The sequence below is a fragment of the Canis aureus genome, chromosome 29 (genome assembly GCF_053574225.1).
Source record: "Canis aureus isolate CA01 chromosome 29, VMU_Caureus_v.1.0, whole genome shotgun sequence".
NCBI classification, from domain to species: domain Eukaryota; kingdom Metazoa; phylum Chordata; class Mammalia; order Carnivora; family Canidae; genus Canis; species Canis aureus.
In genome coordinates this window covers 8542988-8565000 of record NC_135639.1, presented here as the reverse complement: position 1 = coordinate 8565000, position 22013 = coordinate 8542988, and the positions used below count along the sequence as shown (strand labels likewise).

Sequence of the window (22013 nt, the reverse complement as noted above, 5' to 3'; positions counted from 1 at the left end):
TGACTTCATCTGTCATTTCGGAGGGAGCCTTCTTCCACTATTACCCGGCTCAGCCAGCCTATTTCCCAACTGCTGCAGAGCAGAGAGGATCAATTTTTATTAGGCTCCTCGGCAAGTTTGCTCTGGGCCGCTTTAATATTGAGCAGTGGCATAATCTCAAGACCTAAACTTTAAGCGTCCTTTCAGTCTCGGAAAGTTTATCATTCCTCGAACGCGGCTGTGTCTAATTCCTAGGGATCCCCCAAATGAGGAGGGGCCATACTCAGAGTACCGGCTGTTAATCTGAATGGAGCAGGGAGGGGCGGAGCTATCCCCAGACTAGGAGGGTGGGGCGGGAGGTGGTGCAGAGTTGAAAGATTGCCACACTTGAGGACAGAGAGACGGGGTGTCTGTGGGTGGTGGTTCCTGGAGCTGATGGTTCTTGGGAGTGTTTTACAGCTGTGGTGGCCCAGGAGAGGGCGTCTGGGCCTCTGCGCTCTGGGTGAGGTGTCGGGGACCCCCAGATGCCACAAAAGGATGGCGGGAAGATCAAGTCTTGGCCTTCCGGCTCCTGTGGGGTGACTGTCATCAGTGCACGAAGGGTGGGAGACCGGTGACCAGTTGGGAATTGCAAAGGAGAGCCCAGAGGAGAATCCTTCGGATGGCAGAGCCGAGAGTCTGCTTGGTCTCTGTCGTGGCCTCCCCGCCTTCGTCCTGCGCCCACCATCACTTCCCTGGCTCAGGGTAGAGTGTGCGAGTGCACGTGTGAGGGTGTACATGTGAGTGTGCACGTGCCCTAGATTTTAACGAAAATCTGCTGACTCAATGCGTGTGAATGCGTAAGCGTTTATGCAAGAGCGTGCATGTGGCTTAATGCATGTGCATCTGAAGATACGTGGGGTGTGGAGGTAGTGGAGGCTACGCAGGATTCAACTATAGCGCACCTCTGTGTAGACCGGACAGTCAATGTGAGAGGAAGTAGCGAGCAAGCAGAGTACGAGGGAAGCCAGATGGCTCCTTTTGACTTCCCAGACTAGCCTGGGGTGGGAGGCGGGGGCGAGGTTGTAGGGTGGCGGGGCTGCGTGGTTTCCTAGTTTTGAGTTCTCAAACCAGGCCGCAGGGGTCAGCCCCCTCGCCACACCCCTCTCCCCACCCGGAGTCCCTCGCTACTACTGGCCTTGGAGCTGCTTCTCCAAGGCCCACCCCAGAGGCTACCACCTCGCATGGTCCCCTGCCCTGGCAGAGGCCAACTCCGTGGGCCCTTGACCCCACCCATACATCTGCCCTGGCAGCGGCCAGATAGCTGAGGTCCTCACAGTCTTCCCCGCAGCAGCCATTCCAAACTCCATGCCAAAGCCTGCCCCACCCCTCACCACCTCCCAGGGGCTTGGTATTGGCAGTGGAACAACCTTGAGCTTCAATTTTGCTTCCTCTGCTCGGGCTGGGCCTCAGTTTCTCTGCCTGTAGCATGGGGATGAAGGTCTGCACCATAGGTCTGCAGTGAGGATTAAAGTGAAGAGCGATGGGCTGCTCCGGGCGTGTTCCAGGTTGTCAGCACCAGGTAAACAGGGTCAAACCAATGCCCCCCACCAACTCCACTTTCCTCCCCAGAGCCTAACCAGCTCTGCTCTCCGGCTTGGCCAATGTCCCTCGGGGTCGCCTCGCCTGGCCAGGGGCGGGAGACAGAGCCGACTCAGGGTGCTTGAGGCAGGCGGAGAGGCCGCAGGCGGGTGAGAGTGGGCTCGGTCTTTCCAGGAACCTCCCCTCTACCCCCCACCCTGCGGGAGCGCGCGGGACAGGCTGCGAGTGGCCCACGAGCCTGCGCCGCCGCGCAGAGGGCGCACAAATTGTATTTCAGCGCCGGGTCCTTCCGGGTTAATGAGCTGACACCATGATTAAAGCTGACCATTTGTAATGTGTCTCGACCCCGCCGCCGAGCCCTGAAGAGGTTAATGCGGTGACGGAGGCCGGCACCTGCCCCTCGCCGGCCTCCCGGGCCGAGGCGCACAGCCCCTACCTCCACCCCCTCGCCTGCCCCTGCTCGGCTGCACTGCCGACTCCTAATCAATTAGCCCATTAACGAGCCCTTCGAGGAGTTAAGTAGCGAGAGGTTTTGCCACGGGTAGGGCTGCAGTCGGTAACTCATCGGCTAATGATATTATAAGCGCTTTACTCAATAACCCCGCGCGGCGCGGGCGAGGAGGGAACTGCACCGTCATGGTGCAGTGTCTGGACATTTGTGGGGATTGACTCCAGAGTCTCCTATCACTTTGGTTGCTTTTGGGGGAATATCCCAGGAGCTCTCCGCTGATGGGTCCCGAGGTCGCAGCGCGGGAGGATGGCGTTGCCTTAGCGCCTTGGGGTCTTACCTCACCTTGGTTTCCTCGATGCTTGTGTAGACAACTGTGCCCTGGTACCGTTTTGCCAGCACCAGGCTGCTATTAGATCCAGTAACAGCCGATCTGGGAATTAAAGGGGCGAGAGCCGGGGCTTAGAGGCCACTGCAAGGAGAGAACGAACCACGGTTTCTTGAACACTTACCCGGCGTCTTGGAGTTGGCCACTTTGACCTAAGCTAACTTCTTGGAGGTGGGCATTGCTTCCTCGGATTTTGGGAAAGGAGGAAACCGCTGCTCAGAAAGTTTTAGTATCGTGCCCAAGGTCACCCGGGTGAGATTTGGTTAGATTTTTGCCTTATTCTAAAACCATGTCCTGTTCTCACCTCCTTCTTCTTCTTCCCAGCATCAAAGCGCTTCTATTTCGGCAGCAATTCCGTGGCCTGCAATATTGGCCAAAAACCGAGGATCACTTGTGAAACAGAGGGTGGGCCATGGGCTATTCAGCAAGTTTACAGAATAGCTATTATGATCTCCTAGTGCTTCTGGGCTTTTGGTGCCTTTTCCTCTCCTATCCGATGCCTTCCTCAAAACGGGAGAAATGTGGAGATGCTATTGAGAAATTCATTTCACCTGTGAGGGCAGTGAGGGTATAACTGGGACTGGACTTGTCCTACTCCACGCAGTCTGTAAATGGTGGCGCTGGGACTCGAACCAGGATCCCTTGCAGCAAGATCTAGGTCTCTCCTCCCCATCCCCAAGGATCATGCAGGCTAACATGTTGGGCCTGTTACAGGGGTGAGTTCTGTAGGCTGGGATGCACAGAAGTTGTCTGTTCCTGGGACTCCCAGTTAAGCTCCCAGTTCGGAGGAGGCGCATGCTCCTAAACCCCCTCCCTCCCATGCGGGACGCAGCGGTCTTGGGGTGCCAGCTCTGCACCCCCGCCGCCCGCCGTGGGGGAGAAGGGGTGGGAGGCTGGGGAGGGTCTTGGAGCAGCCTGTAGGAGCTCCTTCGACGGTTCGAGGACCACCGATCGCTCGAGGGAGGCGTCGGGCCACTCCAGCTCGGAGCCCCGCGCCGCCCCTGCCCCTCCAGAGGGCCAGAGTCCGGGCCGTGGGAGTCGCCACAGTGGCCGGGGGCGTGGGCTGGAACCTGTGCTGCTGCCCGCCAGGCAGTGCCTGGTTGGACACAGCAGATGCCCGCCGGGGTCTCGGCGCGCTCCGGGGCGCACAGTGGCTGCGTGCAGGGCCTGGGCTTTTTGAAAATTTCCGGGGCCGCTCGGCGGCGCTGCGATTGGCCGCGGCCGGGTAACCTCTATGCAAATGAGGCCGCGCCACCTCCGCGCCGGCGGAGACCCCGCGAGCTGGCGGGCAAGGAAGGGGCATTCGCGGCGGGGCTGGGCGGGCGCACCCAGAGCCGGGCAGGCAGGGGTCCCCGCGCAGCCATCCCGTGCCCGCGTGTCCCCCGCGCAAAGGGGACGCCTCGCCAGCTTCGCCGCCCCCTCCCCCCGGCTCCCCTCCCCGCCCCTCCCCCCGCCTGCCTGCCTGCACCACCTTCCACCCAGATCGTCTCTAAAGGGAGTTCTTGGTTTCCTCCGATTTCTTATGAACCCAGGATGGGCAGCAAGGAAGATGCAGGCAAGGGGTGTCCGGCGGCCGGCGGCGTCTCCAGCTTCACCATTCAGTCCATCCTGGGCGGGGGCCCCTCGGAGGTGCCACGGGAGCCCGCCGGCTGGCCGGCCAGGAAGCGCAGCCTGTCCGTGTCCTCGGAGGAGGAGGAGCCGGACGACGGCTGGAAGGCACCTGCCTGCTTCTGCCCAGACCCGCGCGGCCCCAAGGAGCCGGGCCCCAAGCATCACCCCCCCATCCCCTTTCCTTGCCTGGGTAAGGATCGCCCGCCGCCGGGTCGGCCGCGAGCAAGCTCTAGGGGAGGGAAGCTGTGCCGGGGTCCATCCAGGTCCCCTCTGGCCAGAGCCCCGGCCGCCCGCCCGGGGTCCAGGGAGGAGGGAGGGCACACGCGCGCGTTGTTGTCTCCTCCTCCCGGAGGGGGCTCGGGAGGTGACGGGAACACAGACCTCGCGCGGCGCGGGCTCGGAGACGGCTGGGTTGGCAGGAGAATGTACCACCGCGGGCTGGTCCGGGGCGGGCCGCACACACGGCCCTGCCCTCAGTGTCCCCTTTGTACATCGGTCGGATACTTTCCGAACAAGAGGTCTAGAAGTCGGGTCCCAGCGGTCCATCTGTCTCTACCGCAATCTCTTCCAGCTTCTTTTTTCCTCCTCTCCCCCCCCTCTGCCCGCCCCCCCCCCCCCGGCCTGATTACCACTCCAAGATGATTGACAATGGTGCCTTTCAGAGATGGTTCCTCTTTACAACACTGACGAAGGGGAGCCCCGCGTTGGTCCTTAGCGTGATTTCCGAACAAACGGCCTGTGAAATGATGCCACACTATAAAGCTCGGGGAACCCTTCCAGCTCGGTTATCAGGAGGCAAAATCACCTTTTAAAATGATGCTAATGCACCCCGTGCAGACTTCCTCCCCCTGCTGCCACATGTCCTTTCCACGAAGCCGGGGGCGCAGAGGGAGACCCCGTACTGGAAGGCGCTGGGTCCCGTTGCTTTTTCAAGGCCGGGGTGCCGGGCGCTGGGTTCCAGCGAGAGGGAGAAGAGGAAGGGGATGGGACCGGGGCTGCAGCCGCCTGGCATCGCCCTGGCCTCGGCCGGGGCTGGGGGGTCCGGAGGCTCCCCCCGTCCATGCCTTCCTGCCTGCTCTCCCTCTCCAGGTACCCCCAAGGGCGGCGGCGGCGCGGGGCCGGCGAGCTCGGAGCGCACGCCTTTCCTCTCTGCTTCGCACCCGGACTTTAAGGAGGAGAAGGAGAGGCTCCTGCCCGCGGGCTCGCCGTCGCCAGGGCCCGAGCGGCCGCGGGACGGAGGCGCCGAGCGGCAGGCGGGCGCCGCCAAGAAGAAGACGCGCACGGTCTTCTCGCGCAGCCAGGTGTACCAGCTCGAGTCCACCTTCGACATGAAGCGCTACCTGAGCAGCTCGGAGCGCGCCTGCCTCGCCTCCAGCCTGCAGCTCACCGAGACCCAGGTCAAGACTTGGTTCCAGAACCGCCGCAACAAGTGGAAGCGGCAGCTCTCGGCGGAGCTGGAGGCGGCCAACATGGCACACGCGTCGGCGCAGACTCTCGTGGGGATGCCGCTCGTGTTCCGGGACAGCTCGCTGCTGCGCGTGCCGGTGCCGCGCTCGCTCGCCTTCCCCGCGCCGCTCTACTACCCGGGCAGCAACCTCTCGGCCTTACCTCTCTACAACCTCTACAACAAGCTCGACTACTGAGCGGCCGCCGCCTCCCGCCGCCCCCTCCCGGCGCTCCGGGGCGCGGCGGGCTGTTGCCAGAAATACTAAGAAATACACCATGTGTATTCATTATCTCTTATTTATGGCCTCTGCCCTGCTCTTTTGTTTTGATTGTTTCGGGTATTTATCGGCAACTTCTCAAGCCAGATCGCCTGCTTGCTACCCAAAACAAACCGATGCGCTTTGAAAACCATTTTGGAGGGGATGTTCTCGGGTGGCGGTGGGAAAGGGAGTTTCGGCCAAATAATCTACATTGATTGGTAGGGGGCGGGGAGGGAAAGTCAGAAAAACACCAACCAAACCAGGTACACTCCTCTCCCCGTATATATACACCTGTATGTACGTACATGCACACGCACAACAGCCGGGGGCTTTGGACAATTATCGCAACGCCTCTTTTCGATTTCCTCGTCCCGAGGATGGGTAGGGGCGAAAGGGGGAAGATTTCAGATCTGTAAATATTTTTAAAGAGGTAAACAAACAAAGAAAAAATAAAACATTTTAAGCATCGTTGCTAACTTTGGTGAGATTGATTGCCCAGCGTGCTACCGCGCGGCATTTCTCGCTTTTCGGTGGAGGCAGACGTGCGACCGGAGAGGTCCTGCTCGCCCAACGGGGAGGGTGGGACGGGGCCTGGGGTTAAGGGTGGGGACCTTGGCTCCGCCGAGGCGGTACGCGGGCCCCAGCTGCACCCCCTTCCAGTCCCGGGTGCCCGTAGACCTGGCGCAGGCGGAGGCGCACCTGCGCCGGCATCCAGCTCGGGAGCCCGCGCCGCGAGGGACAAAGGCGGGGAAGCCTCCCTGCAGAAGCGCTGCCTTCCCCGGACGAGCATCTTCCCAGCGCCGCGAGCGCGCTTGGCCGCAGCAGGGCGCCGTGCGTCCCGGCCCCGCCGGTGCCACGCGCCTCCTTCCAAGGGCGACGGTCAGGCGGGATGGCGCTGCCTGAACCCGGTTCACAGCCCGCTTGGCGCGTCCCCCAGGCCGGCGCACGGTTCCCGACCAGAAGGCACAGGGGTGCGACTCGAGCCGCCCGGGGACCCGGCGCGGAGAGGACGGCACTTCGGCTGAGGAGGGATCCGAGGCTGGAGATTAGCAAACAGAGCGCGGGAAGCAAGCTTTTTTTTTTTTTTTTTTTTTTAAAATTTTTTTTTTTGTTGTTGTTGTTGTTTACAGTTTGCATTGTGCGTGGCTGAGTGGCTGGGTCAAGGGCAAGCACGTGGCCAGCCGCACTGCAAGGACCCGCGGAGCTCGGCCTGCGTGCCCTCCGGCTGCTGCGCCCCAGCACCTGCCGCCGCGCGCGGGCTGCCAGGGCGCGGCTCCCAGAGAACCGCAGCGCGACGGTCATGCACACCGCAGAGTTTTGCAGTATTTGATCGCAGCCACCAGTTCCGTGTAAAACGTCGGAAAAAATGGCTGGAGCTTACGGGAGGAGGATGGTTCGGTGTCACGTGGGGAGAACTCCCCGGCCCTCCTGCCTCCTGTCCCCAGGCCCCCTTAGCCGGTGCAAGGGTGCTGGGAATGCGACCGCATTCTCTAGAAGGAAAGCATTAGCGCGATAGATAGACTTGTCTCCGAGCCCAGAGAAATCCAGATTATTAGCATTTTATGAAAATGTACAGGCTATCTGTAAACCGACTACATGACCTGCAGTATTGTCTGAAAGTGCTTGGTCTCTTGTCCATTTCGAGGTCTCGTTGTTTTCGTCTCACAAAAGATTTCATGGAAATTACATTCTCTCTCAAGATGACGTCAGAGGGATGTTATCCAAGAACACATCTGCAGATGCGAAGTTAGTTTTAGCCCACTTACTTCACTCCAGTAGATATCAATTCACTATATATATTTACTGAGCCCTAGAACTTGCTGAGAACCATGGTAAATATTGTATAGACAGAGAGAAATCAAAAGTGGCACTGGATCCGTTTTCTTCTGACTTATTTGCTGCATATATTTTATTTCAAAGAATTTTTTCTTTCCAAATGACGCACTTTAAGTTCTTCTTGTCTTTTAAAGTTGCTATTTGAATATTCCACGCAGAAACAACCAATTTGCTCAAGGAACTATTTATATAGGAATATCCCATCTATCTCATTATTATCTGCATTTCGATAGATTATGTTTTTGTCAAGAGATGATGGTTTTAACAGTATTGGGTCACTATATTCTACTTACGCTTACTTCTCTTATAGGATGTGGTTTTCTCTAGCCACTCTAGGCTGTTAAATGGCAGAGTGATTTTGCCCTTAAGATTTCGGGGATGACCCTTTTCTGGTTTATCATATAGTGAATATTTCTATCTTTTTACTAACCCAGGAATTAGCAAAGGTGATCCAACAGTGCAATTAGTTTCTAGAAATTCCCTCCTCTTACAGGTAAGAGGTTCTCTCTCACACACACAGACACACACACACACACACACACACACATACACACGACTTTGCATTTGGATTTAAAATGTTCAAGACTCCATTGTGGCCAGATCTCCTATCTCAAGACTATCAATTCATTTGAATAATCAGCAAAATCATCAGCCTCCTTTCAGGCTGTAAACTGGATTTAAAAGATTGACGTTTCTTAAAACTCGAATAGAGTCCGGCTGCAACTGCGTGCCCAGAGGGACCTGAATCATACACACACTGTATAATGAAATACACTTAGATTTTATTAGCAGATAATTCATGCTCAGAATCTTGAAACTCTAATAGAATTAAATAAACAACTGGGAAAGGGAACCAAATAGAATTATTTGGAGATAAAATTATTTAGCCAAAGTTAGAATGGAGGCAAGGCACTGCATTTTAAAATTCTTAACCTCGCCATTTACTCGTTGAAAGAGAAAAGATAGAGAACCAAGTATGAGGATTGGCGATGAGGGAGGGCAAGAATCTGTTATTGTAGCAGTAATATCAACACAGTGGGCAGAAGGGTGGTTACTGTGTGTGTGTTTATTGTGTCAAGAATCCTAAAAAGAAATGCACCTGGGTAGGGTCTGTGAATGGGTAAAGGCCAACAACACTTTTCCTCTATCAATGTACCTTAAAAGTTAAACAGTTTAACTCCAACAATTTCCTTCCACTTCATACAAAATCACCTAATAAAATAGGATTTTTTTTCACAAAAGGCATTTAAAAAGAGGTCACAGTATGAGTTAAATTGAAAATTGTCAATGAGCTTTTGATACTCAAGAGTAACTGAGTCCAGCATTCTAGTTATAAATTAAGAATTACTTCTCTTTCATAGAGATCAAGTAAGTTACAAAAGCAACCAGCTTGATTCTCCTATTTCTGGAGGAGTCTAGAGACAGTTAAGGAGAACAAACTGAGCCTGTTAACTCTAGGGAGTTTTTGGGTTGGGGGAAGTCAAAGAGGGGAGAAGCTTGTAGTTATCATTTTAATCTTCTGCTTAAAGATACAGAAACTCTTGAGCTTTAACCACTGCAGAGTAATTGTTTTGGAGTCTGTCCACCCTTCTGAACAGGCCCCCCCCCCCCCCCCCCCCCCCCCCCCCGACCCCCAGAGCAAGGACTGTCTGATTAATGCATCATCCCAGAGGCTCCCACGAGGCCTGGTATTCAGCGGCTGTTCCATAAATGTTTGCAGAAAGATGGAATGGAAGGATAAAGCATAGTATAAATAAGGATGAGTTTCTACGATATGAATAGATCTTAAGACACTGGGAAATGTGAGACCCTGGTTCACAGGTGGAAACTCCAGGAACTGAGAACAAACCAAGGCAAAGTAACACAATTGATTAGAGCAAATATTTCCACTCCATTTATTGGTTAACTTCATGGGTATATGCATATCTGGTGAAAGGGAGAATAATTTAGCTTTTTAGAAGTATTGACTTAAATGAGGTTCCTGAGCCCTAAAGGCTGAGAGTTGCGCCACTGGTCCAACTGGAAAGAGCATCTTTCCCGCCTACTAGTCTGAGGACCCGCCAGGCGTAGGGAAACTACATTTCCCAGCGCGCCGCCCACGGGTGGGTGAGAGCCTGAGCTCAGGCTCGGCGCGCGGTGCACTTTGGGAGTTGTAGTTCCCGCTCGTCCCTCACGTGCGCGGGCGCCGCAGCCGGGCCGGGAGGAGAGACCATGTGATCGGAAAAGCCGCGGTTTGCCTTTGAGCCGGAACAAGATGGCTGGCTTGACCGACGCCGGGCCTCCGAGCGGACCAATTGGCTGCCTCGAGTGAGACGTTGGCGTTTGAAATTAGCCAATGGCAGCCGTACGCTGGGGCTTCCTCTCCGCCTCTTTCGCCCAGCCCGCGAGTGCTCGGAGGGAAGCAGGGAGGTTGCGGCGGCGGCGGCCGAGGTGCTTCTGAGCGGAGGCCAAGGTAGCGGGTCGCGGCGGCGGGACGCGGGGGCGGGCTCCGCGGGGGCCTCCCGGGCCCCGAGCCGGCGGCGCCGTGCGCGGGGGGCCCGTTTCGCTTGCGTCGCTCTTTCTTTTAGGAGCGTCCGGGGCGGTAGGCCCGGCCGAGGGGCCGGGGAGCGGGGCTGTGCGGGGGCTGTGCGGGGGCTGCAGCCGGGGGCGCCGCGGCGCGGGCCGGGCCGGTCGGGGCGCCGCGGGGGCGCGGGGCGGCGGGGGCGGCGGGGTGGGGGCGGGGCGCCCCCGACCGCGCAGGCGCAGACGCCGGGCCGCCGCCGTTCTCCGGGTGCCCCCCCCCGCCCCGCCCCGCCCCGCCCCGCCGGGGAGCACCCCCCTCGCCGCGAAGCCCTCCCCGCGGCCCGGCCTGCAGTCCGCCCGACGCCCCGGAGCCTGGGGGGCTGACGGGTCGCTTGTTCCGTAGATGACGGGCTCCAACGAGTTCAAGCTGAACCAGCCGCCCGAGGACGGCATCTCCTCCGTGAAGTTCAGCCCCAACACCTCCCAGTTCCTGCTGGTCTCCTCCTGGGACACGTCGGTGCGCCTCTACGATGTGCCGGCCAACTCCATGCGGCTCAAGTACCAGCACACCGGCGCCGTGCTCGACTGCGCCTTCTACGTAGGTGTCCCCCGGGGCGCACCCGCCCTCTTTGTTTCAGGGTCGCCCGTGGCCGCGGCGGCCCTCTGCCCGCATCCGGTAGGAGCTCCTGTCGGTGATCATGGGCAGCTCTTAAGATTTTCCTGAACGCTGTCTGGAGCCAAATACCGTTGTTGTTGTTGTTGTTGTTGTTGTTGTTTTCTCAGGGGAGCCGGGGATGGGGGGTTGGAGGGGGAGGGTTGGGTCATGCAGACGTCGGAAACTCCCCGTCTCTTTCAAAGAGAGGAACCCTACAAACTTTCTGGGTAGATGGCATTCGTATTTGGAATCTGCAGCAAGGCAGTAAAATTGGGTCGTTTATCAAGAGGAAGGTGTTTTTTTTGTTTTTGCATCTAACTAGGAAATAGGAGGGGATCCCTGGGTGGCTCAGCGGTGTAGCGCCTGCCCCTGGCCCAGGGCGCGATCCTGGGGTCCCGGGATCGAGTCCCGTGTCAGGCTCCCTGCATGGAGCCTGCTTCTCCCTCTGCCTGTGTCTCTGCCCCCTCCCCCCCCCCCACGCGTCTATCATGAATAAATAAGTAGAAAAATCTTTAGGAAATAGGAAAGTCTATGTGCTGTCAGCCGGTGTGGTGAAAGAGCGGTCCCTTCCTTAATCTGCTGTTGTAGTTTTGGTGACCACTCATTTGCTTTAGTGTGGGGGTGTGTGTGTGAAGCCAGTGTACATCATCCGGGGCATAAAGTGGACAGTTGCTGTAGAAACCAGAATTTTGAAACACTTTGTAAACGTCTGCAAGTTTTGAATGGCTTGAAACTTTTATTTTGTAGGATCCAACACATGCTTGGAGTGGGGGATTAGACCATCAATTGAAAATGCACGATTTGAACACCGATCAAGGTAAACGTGGCCATGTTTTTACAGTTTGTTGTCTCCTCAGCTAGCGTCCTCAAGTGTTCATGTTTATTTAGGAAGAGTTGGTTCCTGAATTGCCCAGTTCCCAAGTTGTTTACAAGTAGAAGTGGCTTAAATTTAGGGCTTTTTTTTTTTTTGTTTAACTGGTAACCATTAAGTTAGGGATCACAAAACATTATGCATGCATTTTTCTCAGTAAATTCAATGCCATTAGGATCTCCATCTAAGTGTTTACATGAAATTACCAGCAAGTATTTGACCTTTACCTGTCCTCAGGAGTGGACTGGATCCCCTGGTATTTTACTGCTTGTTAGGATTTTCCGGGACATGTTTGAGAAGCTTATGATATTTAGTTCAGATCGAAGAAAAATAGGTTTTTAAAAATCTGATACTATAAAATAGTCATTCCTATTCAGCTATTATATGAATTGTATGTGTGATTATTAGCATAGAATATGCTTCAGTTGCATTTATTAAGTGAATAATGACACATTTTCTTTTAGTTAATTTCTTAGAGGCCCAGCTAAGAAGTGATTTAACTAATTTTTTGTGGTGACTTTGGAGCAGAGCAGAAATGGAATGGACTTCAAATGCACAGAACTCTTGGACATAAAAAATTTTCGGGGGGAGGATCCCTGGGTGGCTCAGCAGTTTAGCACCTGCCTTTGACCCAGGGCGTGATCCCAGAGTCCCAGGATCAAGTCCCACATCAGGCTCCCTACATAGAGCCTGCTTCTCCCTATGCCTGTGTCTCTGCCTCTGTCTCTCTCATGAGTAAATAAAATTTAAAAAAAAATGTTTTTTGTATGTGCATACATTAGGTGTGGGTGTACTTGAAGCAATTGGCAAGGCATAGAGAGATGACCAGCTGAGGATGAGCTGGACAATGGGAGGGTGGAAAGAAGATGGGCACAATATTTTGTTAAAAAAAAAACCCACAAAAAAACCTTAAAAGAGTCTATTTCATTAAAGTTACTTTGTTATATAGCTTAGAACTGCAGAATTGCTTGGTTTTGTTAGCTTCTTCTATATAGTAAGTTAGCTTACAGGTTTCAGCCCTGTTTGTTGGAAAACTTAGGAGAAGCAAACCACTGAAATATAAAGATTTTTGGTATGGAGACCATAATTAAGGGAATTAGCTGTTTATTCTCAAGAGGTCATTGTTGAACTTCAGGAAGTACTTTTTTTTGTTTGTTTAAATGATACATTTTTTAAATAGGCAATTTTCCTGTTTGAGGATGAGGACCACATGTTCTTTGTCATATCCTTAGCATGTGGCATAGATATTGGCTCATACTAGACATTTAGTAGATGTTAGTTGAATGAATGAATGAGATACCGTGAAGAGTTGAAGTTGAAAGAAATTGTTGGAAATTTGACCCACTGTGAAAACCAAGTAGACTAATCATGAGACTCCCCACCTTCCTTATCCCCAGCTTTGAGATAATAACCCTGTAAATAAGTTATAAACATTGGCTTTAATGCAATAAGTTTTATCCAGATTCAGAAGACCAGAGTTCTCTACTCATTCGTTCATTTAGTGGGTATTTGAGTACCTACCCTGTATCAGAACCTGCAGTAGAACTATAGAGTTCAACAAGGTTTCTGATTTTAAGGAATCTAGACTCAAGTGAGGAAAAAAACTGATATACTGCCAATTTAATGTAATGTGAAATTCAAGTCAGCCTTTGGTATGTACCATTGTCAGCGAATCAAACTATGCATTGTAAGGTGAACAGAGAGGAATGGATGACTATTTGTAGCCATGGAGAAATTTTTCTGTATGCAGACATTTTCATCAAGTTGGTGCAAGCAGATTCATTACAGTTTAAAGAATGTTTTTTTCTATTGTTCACTTGAGGAATCTTTCTTTAGTGGAGGTGGTAGTAAAGCTGGGTTGATTTTTTTTTTTTTTCTTTTTTCCTGCCTGTAGAAAATCTTGTTGGAACCCACGATGCCCCTATCAGATGTGTTGAATACTGTCCAGAAGTGAATGTGATGGTGACAGGGAGTTGGGATCAGACAGTTAAATTGTGGGATCCCAGAACTCCTTGTAATGCAGGGACCTTCTCTCAGCCTGAAAAGGTAGGCTCTTTACATTCATAATAGGAATTAGCATCTTTGGTGTGATTTGACTTGATACATGTTTGATGAATATGGTGTTGAATTTGAAGGTTAATTAAGAGTTGATAAGGGGTGCGCCTGGCTGGCTCAATCAATAGAGCACATGACTCTTGATCTTGGGATTGAGTAGAAGCCCCACATTGGGGTAGAGATTACTTAAAAAAAAAAAAAAAGTTTTTTTTTTTTGTTTTTTTAGTTGTGTTTTTTTGTTTTTTTGTTTTTTTGTTTTTTTTGAAGCATAGGGATCGGATTTTGGTATTTGGGTCAGCATTTTTTTCTATTTGTCGTCATCTTTGTACTGGATAGTACTCCCTCCCTTAAATAAACCCACTGCTCTGTATTGTTAATGCCTTAAATCCCAGGACTGAGAAGCAACTCCATGTCTTTTCAGAGAAGTCATTTAGCAAAGACTGTTGGATTGCCTTAAATTGGGTTTGACATGCCCAAACCAGGAAGTGGGACAGAGCATCACTCATTTTCACTTACGACCTGAAGTTTCATTTGCGTGGACTTTTAAGAGGGTGGAATGGGTTATTACTCGAGGTTAGTGAGAAAGATGTCCGGTACTCTCTGGGTTTTGCTATTTATTTATTTATGTATTTATTTATTTTTAATGTTGACAGATTCATTTGAAGGCTCTCCTGAAAGAAGCTTTTTAAAAGCGAAACTTTGTGTATTATTTTAACCTTTTGATCCTGTACTACGAAAGTATAATTGAGCATTCTTGCTGTATCCTCATCAGACCTTATCAGGTGGTAGTTAATTTTAAAGATTGATTGTTTTAGCACTTTAAAGGTATCCTTCACTTGAGTCTATTTCCTTAGTGTAAATATACTATTCAGTTCCTGTTAGCCATCATTATATACTGTAGTGCATCCAAAGAGCCATTATTTCTGTCACATCACAGTCGAATCTACTCCTGGCAAGACCTTTGTTCAGAATAAAATAATTGCATTGTTTCTAGTTTTGATTTATGGTTGCATGTAACATGTTAAGAGCTGTGATAAATTGCTGACAGAATATGGTATAATGGACAGCCACACTGAATCAAGCTGCTTATTGGTTCAGCAAGGTTCATTATGTCACTTTTTTTAATACTTTCTTTGATAAATGTATATACCTAGTCAGTAGCATGACAGTGGTTTCACATGATTTACGATCAGTGGGGATAGAAAGCCCTATTAGAAGCTTGTGTGTCACCTGTATAGTAAAGATTTAAGATAAAATTCCCAATCTGATTGTACTGTTATAAATCGATCTCTTTCTGGATTCTGTATTTTTTAAGTTTGGCGTTTTACATGTCTCAGGTTAATTTCCATTTTTCTACAAACATTGTGTTTTCTGAATAAACTGTGGTAGGTCTTACATTTCTCTTATTTAAATATGCTTATATTGAGTCTACTGTTTTGAATCTTTCAAATTTTTTCCTTAGTCAAATTAGTTGTTGAATTTTAAGGCCCGGTTGTAGAGATCCTTGGGTTATTGTATCATTAAATGTAACATGGTATTTTGGGGTCGTGGTATATATTTAAGTTAGGGATGACTGACCTTGTGGTTTAGTTACTGAATGTTATAAAGAGAGGTCTTACTAGGCCATAGGCTCTCTTCATTTTTTAGTAGTGATTCTTCAGGTTTTAAAATATTAATAAATCAGATTAAATTAGAGTTGCTTCTTGGTTGAAAGTAATAACCAGAATACAATTCTTTGTCTGAAGTCTAGATTAAAAAAAATTATTTAACATGATCAGGAAAGTAATTTTGGTGCCATTTTCATGAGTTTGCTATCTGTTTGGTTCCCAAAGGACATATTTGAAAACAAACCACTTGAAATACTTGTAGGGAATTCTGATGTATTATAAAGGAATTTTTTGCAGAAAAATTTTCTGTATTGTAAAAAGGGCATTATGTGGGGGAAAATAAATGCTTTTAAGGGAGAAAATGCATTTCAAATTTTCACTAAGGAGGAACGTTGTCTTGAGTGTTTAGTAGGATGTCAGGGCATAAGAATATGTTTTGTCACATGCCAGACCACTATCCTTGTGTTTTAATTTTGAGTTCACATGCCACCCAAAGCAACTAAACAGCTAATTAATGATGACTCCTTCATTCTTCTTAGAAAGGCCTATTTATTCAGTGTGACAGCTGAGAAAAATAAAGATTTTTAGAGTTCAACATGAAATCTTTTTTTTAAAAGGTGGTCATAAAAAAATAACTTGGAAATGATTATTGTGTGAAAAGCTAGAAGCCTATTGAGAGGTATTTTGAATGTGTTTTATGACTTTATTGTCTATTTCTTGAGTGTTTTTCTGCACATTTATATTGCTACTAAATGAAGCAGGAAGGCTGGAAAAATCGCTTAATAGTTGAATTTGTTTTAGTAACCAAGAGAATCGTCTTCAAAAATGTTTTTTGCAGAATTAGAATGTACAGTATATGATGCTTGGCTAAGTATTAAGAATATTTTGGGTTGATTATTTTGTGCACATTACTTAGTTTGTGTAACTGTAGTATTTAAAATTTAATACCTGTGTTTGAGAACCTGATCAGCTAACTTTTTAATGGTTTTATGATTATTGGACTTGTCGGGGGACAAAATGTTCTGTTTAGGCAAATGGGTAGAATTTAGTAAGTTTGGTCTTTCTTGAAAGGTATATACCCTCTCAGTGTCTGGAGACCGGCTGATTGTGGGCACTGCAGGCCGCAGAGTCTTGGTGTGGGACTTACGGAACATGGGCTATGTGCAGCAGCGCCGCGAGTCCAGCCTGAAGTACCAGACTCGCTGCATACGAGCATTCCCAAACAAGCAGGTACTGGCCTACTCCCTACCCGCCTTTTTCGAATTTGAAAGTGAAAGGATCTCATTGATCACTGCCTTTTAAAGCTTTGCTTTTTAAATTTTTGAGTAGTGGTTTAGAATTTGCTGTCAGATACATTTTCGAAAGCCTTGTGTTCTAGTGTGTTGCCCCAGTTTGAGAGAAGACCTTGATGTTCAGAGAGGTTAAGTAATCTAGTAGTGGTTTGAATACAGGTCTTCTGATTCCTTGGTTCAGGATGCTTGACAGGTACAGGGTTATCAGAGAGTTTTGCGTATATCTTAATTTACCAAACCAGTAAATTCAAATTTAAATCTGGAAATTTAGGATTATGGAATTTGCTGTTCTCTTTTTTTTTTTTTTTTGACTATTTGTAACTCTGATACTAATAGAGTTCTTTAGCTGGTCTGACAGTAGAATTTGTGTTTTTTTTGTTTTTGTTTTTGTTTTTTAAGAATGCCAATAAGATTAGAGAAGGCGATACTCCTTATGTAATGGCTACTTCTTGAAACAGGAGTGGGTTCCCTTCCCTTTATCCGGTTTAGCCTTGCTAAACAAGGCTGCTCTGTTTATTAGCAAGCCCCTTCTCCCCTCAAATCCTTAAAGTTTGAAGGAGAGTTGGTGGTGGGGTCAGCTGCCAGAAGAATTTTACAAGAGGAAAAGTCATTAAAAACGGCAGATATCTTTGGAATCTTACACTGTCCTTTAGTGGTTGAGGAGTTGGATACAATTATGTCAGTTATTCTCTTGACCCTTTATCTCAAAAGGTTAGCACCTCAAATGGTGATCACAGTTCTTTTTCTCAGGAAATTGTAAGTTTCCACTGAAGGTAAGGAATTGCAGTGACTTTTAAAGATTTAACTGTGTGATTAAGATATCCTTGCATTTATAAATATTATTATATTATTTTTGTGTCTTATGTCTAAAACTTTGTTAGAACATGTTTCTGGTTGGTAATGGAAGTTTAAGATTCCACTGATTTTTTGTTTTCTCCCTACGTAGTTTTTCAGGAATAATGCTTTTTCATACCTTTAGAATACAAAATAAATAAGATACAGGGTTTATATTTATCTTTTCTCTTAGTTTTTTTTTTTCACATGTTGTCATTTCAGGGAAAGGTGAGAAAAGGTTTGAAATGTAAGCCACTTTGAACATTGTTGAAAATCTGTGGTGTTTGTGTGTGAACTCAACTTGCTGTAGTTAAATGCAAAAGGGATAATGGCTGAGGTGGAAGGGTGGTGTTCTGGTTGGTGTGGGTCACTGATAGGCCCTGAAGGACACACAGCTCTTAGAGTTGCTGGAGGTGAAGAGGCACAGAGCACAGCGGATTACACCCAGCTGATGGAACAAATTTGAGAACCCTCTGGACAAGACAACAAGTAAATGATACTGAAGCACTTGAAAGTTCTTGTCTAGATTTGACAAAATTACTAGGTGTGGTAGTAATTTTTTTATGGAATGGGTAATAAACTTTTGGTTTGGTCATAGCTATGTTAGTATAGCTTAAAACCTATACCTGGTTAAAACCTGGCTGTATTTACCTTTCATTTCTGAAATAATCCTCTTTCATGCAGGGAATTTCATTTCATACCTTTCATTTCAAATTTGGGAATTAGTGCCTTGTGTTTGGAAGCTGGAGTCCAAATTTTTGTCCTTGTCTGGTTCCCTCTTGGCAGGGCTATGTATTAAGCTCCATCGAGGGCCGAGTGGCAGTTGAGTACTTGGACCCAAGCCCTGAGGTACAGAAGAAGAAGTATGCCTTCAAGTGTCACAGACTAAAGGAGAACAATATCGAGCAGATTTACCCTGTCAATGCCATTTCCTTTCACAACATCCACAATACGTTTGCCACAGGTACGGTATGGCTGTGCACCTACATCACGTCATTGAGATGATAATTTTACTTTGTTTTATTTTAATTAATTAATTGTAGAAAGAGAACAGGGGTTGAGGGGCTGAGGGAGGTGGGGGAAAGAGACTCTTAAGCAGAGTCCGCACTGTGCGCGGAGCCCAGTATGGGGCTTGATCTTACAACCGCAAGGTCATGATCTCAGCTGAAATCAATAGTCTGATGCCCAACCGACTGAGCTACCCAGGCGCCCCAACAATTTTACTTTAATTGGACATGAAACATTTACGCTTAGGCAGAGTTCTGAAAAAAAAACTGTGCTTGTTTTTTCAGATATTCAGGGAGTAAAAATTGTGTGCGAGCCTCTGTGAGGAAAATGTAATTTCTACAACCTTAAAAATTAACCGTTAAGATAATGGTTTTTTTCTCTATCTGCTTTTAAGAACCATTTTACCTCTTTTGAAATGACTTGCAGGTGGCTCTGATGGATTCGTAAACATTTGGGATCCATTTAACAAAAAGCGACTGTGCCAGTTCCATCGGTACCCCACCAGCATTGCGTCCCTTGCCTTCAGTAATGACGGGACCACGCTTGCAATAGCATCGTCGTATATGTATGAAATGGATGACACGGAACATCCTGAAGATGGTATCTTCATTCGCCAAGTGACAGACGCAGAAACAAAACCCAAGTGAGTATGCTTCACCTGTATTTGAGCCTTTTCTTGCATTCAACCCAGGATTTATTAATTTTTCTAAATTCATGAATAGCATTGTTGATGCCTGCTCGATATTACAGCTGACTGTAGGGTTGGAGTTGATTTTATCTTGTTCTCCCAAGCTTTCAATATCCGTAGGTTGATAGACGTCTGATGGATAAAATTGTGCCTAGTTGTTTGGTAGAGAAGAATGTCAAACTCTCATTCTTCTTGAATAGGCACTATTATTTGAATCTCTGGAGTTATTACTAGCTCATTGCTTCAAAATTAAGTTGAGGAATTCAAGAATAATTTATTTTAGCAAATTCTATTTAAGATATTTAAGAATTTGAACTGCCAAAAATCTTTCCTCTCCACAGAAGTTGTTTCTTTAATATTTACACAAAGTGAATGACCTTCAGGTCTTATGGGAAACCCAGAGTAATATGGCCTTGCCTAGAATAGCAAATTTCCATAGTTTTGAAATTTTCATAGCTGTCTTTGGCTCTTGGTTGTAACTGTTGACAGAGAGGAATGATTTACATTTTTTTGGTACTAACAGGGCAAGGCTTTTTACTTAATTACCTGAACCAGGCCTAAGGGAAAACCGATCCTTAGGCTCTTGTTAAACTGTAAAATGCCTATTCCCTATGGGTCTTTGTCCCTGTACTCTGTCCCTCACTACCCAGGCCTCAATAAATATGGAATAACTGAATGTTTTTAGGATTCTTCTACTTTTCTGAGTTAAAATGGGTTAGCACCCTTGTAAAATTGGTTGAGTCCCTGAAAGGGGGCAGAGTATTAAATATTCAGTATCATGCATACTTTTACAGGTTTGACTTTAGAAAAGACTTAGTATGTGAAGCCTGTTGGATAAAGGGCTGTGTTTGCATTTAATCTCTCACTTTTGTGTTTCTTGTCCTGGCCGGCCATTTTGATCTCATGCTGTTCTTTTTTCTTTTGAACTTGTAGGTCACCATGTACTTGACAAGATTTCATTTACTTAAGTGCCATGTTGATGATAATAAAACAATTCGTACTCCCCAATGGTGGATTTATTACTATTAACAAAGAAACCAGGGAAATATATTAATTTTAATATTATAAGAACCTGAAAATAATGGAAAAGAGGTTTCTATTGGTGTTTTTTTTTTTTTTTTTTTTTAAATAAACACTCTTAAGTGCATGAGACGTTTGATGGTTTGTTACATTAAAGGTATTCTGGGCAAACAAAATTGGAGGGCAGTGATTCCACTTTTGAGAATCAGTTTTGACCTTGATAATTTTTGTTTCCACTGTGGAAATACATGTTTGTAAATAAATATAGGTAATAAAAATCCCTTTGCATTCTTTCTGGACCTTAAATGGTGGAGGAAAAGGCTCTTGAGCCATTTGTTTCTTTTGCTGGTTGTAGTTGCTAATTCGAAAGCTGCTTCAGACTGCCTCATGAGGAGGTTAATCTACAATTAAACAGTATTTCCTCTTGGCCGTCCATTATTTTCCGAAGCAGATGGTTCATCGTTTCCTGGGCTGTTCAACAAAGCAAGGTTAAGGTTAGACTCCTGGGAATCAGCTAGTTTTCAATCTTATTAGGGTGCAGAAGGAAAACTAATAAGAAAACCTCCTAACTTCATTTTGTGACTGTAAACAATTATTTATTAGCAAACAATTGATCCCAGAAGGGCAAATTGTTTGAGTCAGTAATGAGCTGAGAAAAGACAGAGCATATCTGTGTATTTGGAAAAATAATTGTAACGTAATTGCAGTACATTTAGACAGGCATCTATTTGGACCTGTTTCTATCTCTAAATGAATTTTTGGAAACATTAATGAGGTTTACATATTTCTCTGACATTTATATAGTTCTCATGTCCATTTCAGTTGCCCAGCCGCTGGTGATTAAGGTTAAAAAGAAAAAAATTATAGTGAGAATGAGATTCACTTTAATGTAATGCCCTGAAGCAGAACACGAACTTAGCTTGGCCTATTCTAGGTAGTTCCAAATAGTATTTCTGTTGTCAAACTTTGGTGTTTTATTTACATTATTTGCAAATGTATGTTTTTGAATGGGACTTGGACCTTTACTGAAATTTATCCATGATGTGTTTTTTTAAAAATTCTTTTGATACAGAAAAAGGTCTTTTTTTTGTAAGCGTGTCAGTGAAAACTTAGTGTAAGTCTGAACCCATCTTTTGAAATGTATTTTCTTCATTGCAGGTCCACCTAATCATCTCGTGAAAGTGGTTTCTCTATGGCAAGCTTTGTTTTGCTTCCTACAAATACATACTTATCCCCTAAGGGATGCGTTAATAGTCATTGTGGACACCTTATTTAGTATGTGGATTTTTGTATGTTCTGTCTTACAAAAAACTTGTCTGTGTGCCCTTTCATGCTGACTTTGTGTAGGATGAGGAGTCTTTGTGTCCTTGTGTGGTGGTGTGAGGAATTGTTTTTACCCCCAGAAAGCCCAGTTGTGTTTATGAGTAGCTTGAACTCTTTTTGTAAAATAATCTAAACCTGTTATTTCCATGCTGTCTAATAAATCAGAGATTCAGAACCCTTAAATGTTGCATGTTTTTAAATGTTGGTAATTAATGTAATTTACTTTATAAAAAGGCCTTCTGTAAAGCAAAACTCGCTTCATCAAGGGCCTGGTGGGGATGACATTTTACCTTTAATTATGTCTATTCTGGTGTACGTTGGGGGTTCAGTCCTGGCTAAAGTGATCTGTTGGAGTCCTGCCATTTCCCTTGTGCCCTCTTGCTGGATCAGCAGGGCTCTTGAGCCAACTGTGTAGCTTCACAGAATGGGCACGGAAGTGTGGCAGCTGACGGGCACCCTTTGGCATGACTCCCCTAGTGCTGGTGTGGCAGGGCTTGTGTGGCTCACATGTCCCTGTGCTGGCACAGTCCCTGTACACACACGCACAGAGCCAAATGACAGACCCGTCTGTACTTATCCATCAAATGCTAAATCAAAGTGAAGCCCTTG

The 22013-nt window shown here is 47.5% G+C and overlaps 2 protein-coding genes across 4 annotated transcripts in view; both read left to right on the top strand.

Moving 5' to 3' along the window:
* Positions 1-5750, top strand: part of HMX2 (H6 family homeobox 2) — a 7926-nt gene extending 2176 nt beyond the window's left edge. The window contains exons 2-3 of the mRNA XM_077877019.1: positions 3929-4197; positions 5097-5750. Of these exons, the coding sequence (XP_077733145.1) occupies positions 3930-4197; positions 5097-5650 (822 nt within the window). The 5' untranslated portion in view covers position 3929 and the 3' untranslated portion in view covers positions 5651-5750. The remainder of the gene's footprint in view (positions 1-3928; positions 4198-5096) is intronic.
* Positions 5751-9825: 4075 nt separating this feature from the next.
* BUB3 (BUB3 mitotic checkpoint protein) lies at positions 9826-21587 on the top strand. 3 transcript variants are annotated; one of them, XM_077877315.1, is made up of 8 exons: positions 9841-10001; positions 10455-10649; positions 11454-11523; positions 13472-13623; positions 16311-16469; positions 18152-18329; positions 18800-19016; positions 21240-21587. In XM_077877315.1, exons 2-8 carry the CDS (start codon positions 10455-10457, stop codon positions 21247-21249), a joined length of 981 nt encoding a protein of 326 aa, XP_077733441.1. In that variant the 5' UTR covers positions 9841-10001; the 3' UTR covers positions 21250-21587. The 3 variants fall into 3 exon arrangements, with proteins under 3 accessions (XP_077733442.1, XP_077733441.1, XP_077733440.1); XM_077877314.1 differs by having other exon boundaries at positions 19995-21587; XM_077877316.1 differs by lacking the exon at positions 16311-16469 and having other exon boundaries at positions 9826-10001; positions 19995-21587.
* The last annotated feature ends 426 nt before the right edge of the window (positions 21588-22013 follow it).

Coding starts and splice junctions, on each gene's coding strand:
- BUB3 (XM_077877314.1), top strand. CDS start 10,455: ATGACGGGCTCCAACGAGTTCAAGCTGAACCAGCCGCCCGAGGACGGC. Junction 10,650..11,453: donor TGCTCGACTGCGCCTTCTAC/GTAGGTGTCCCC, acceptor TTTATTTTGTAG/GATCCAACACATGCTTGGAG. Junction 18,330..18,799: donor CCACAATACGTTTGCCACAG/GTACGGTATGGC, acceptor AATGACTTGCAG/GTGGCTCTGATGGATTCGTA.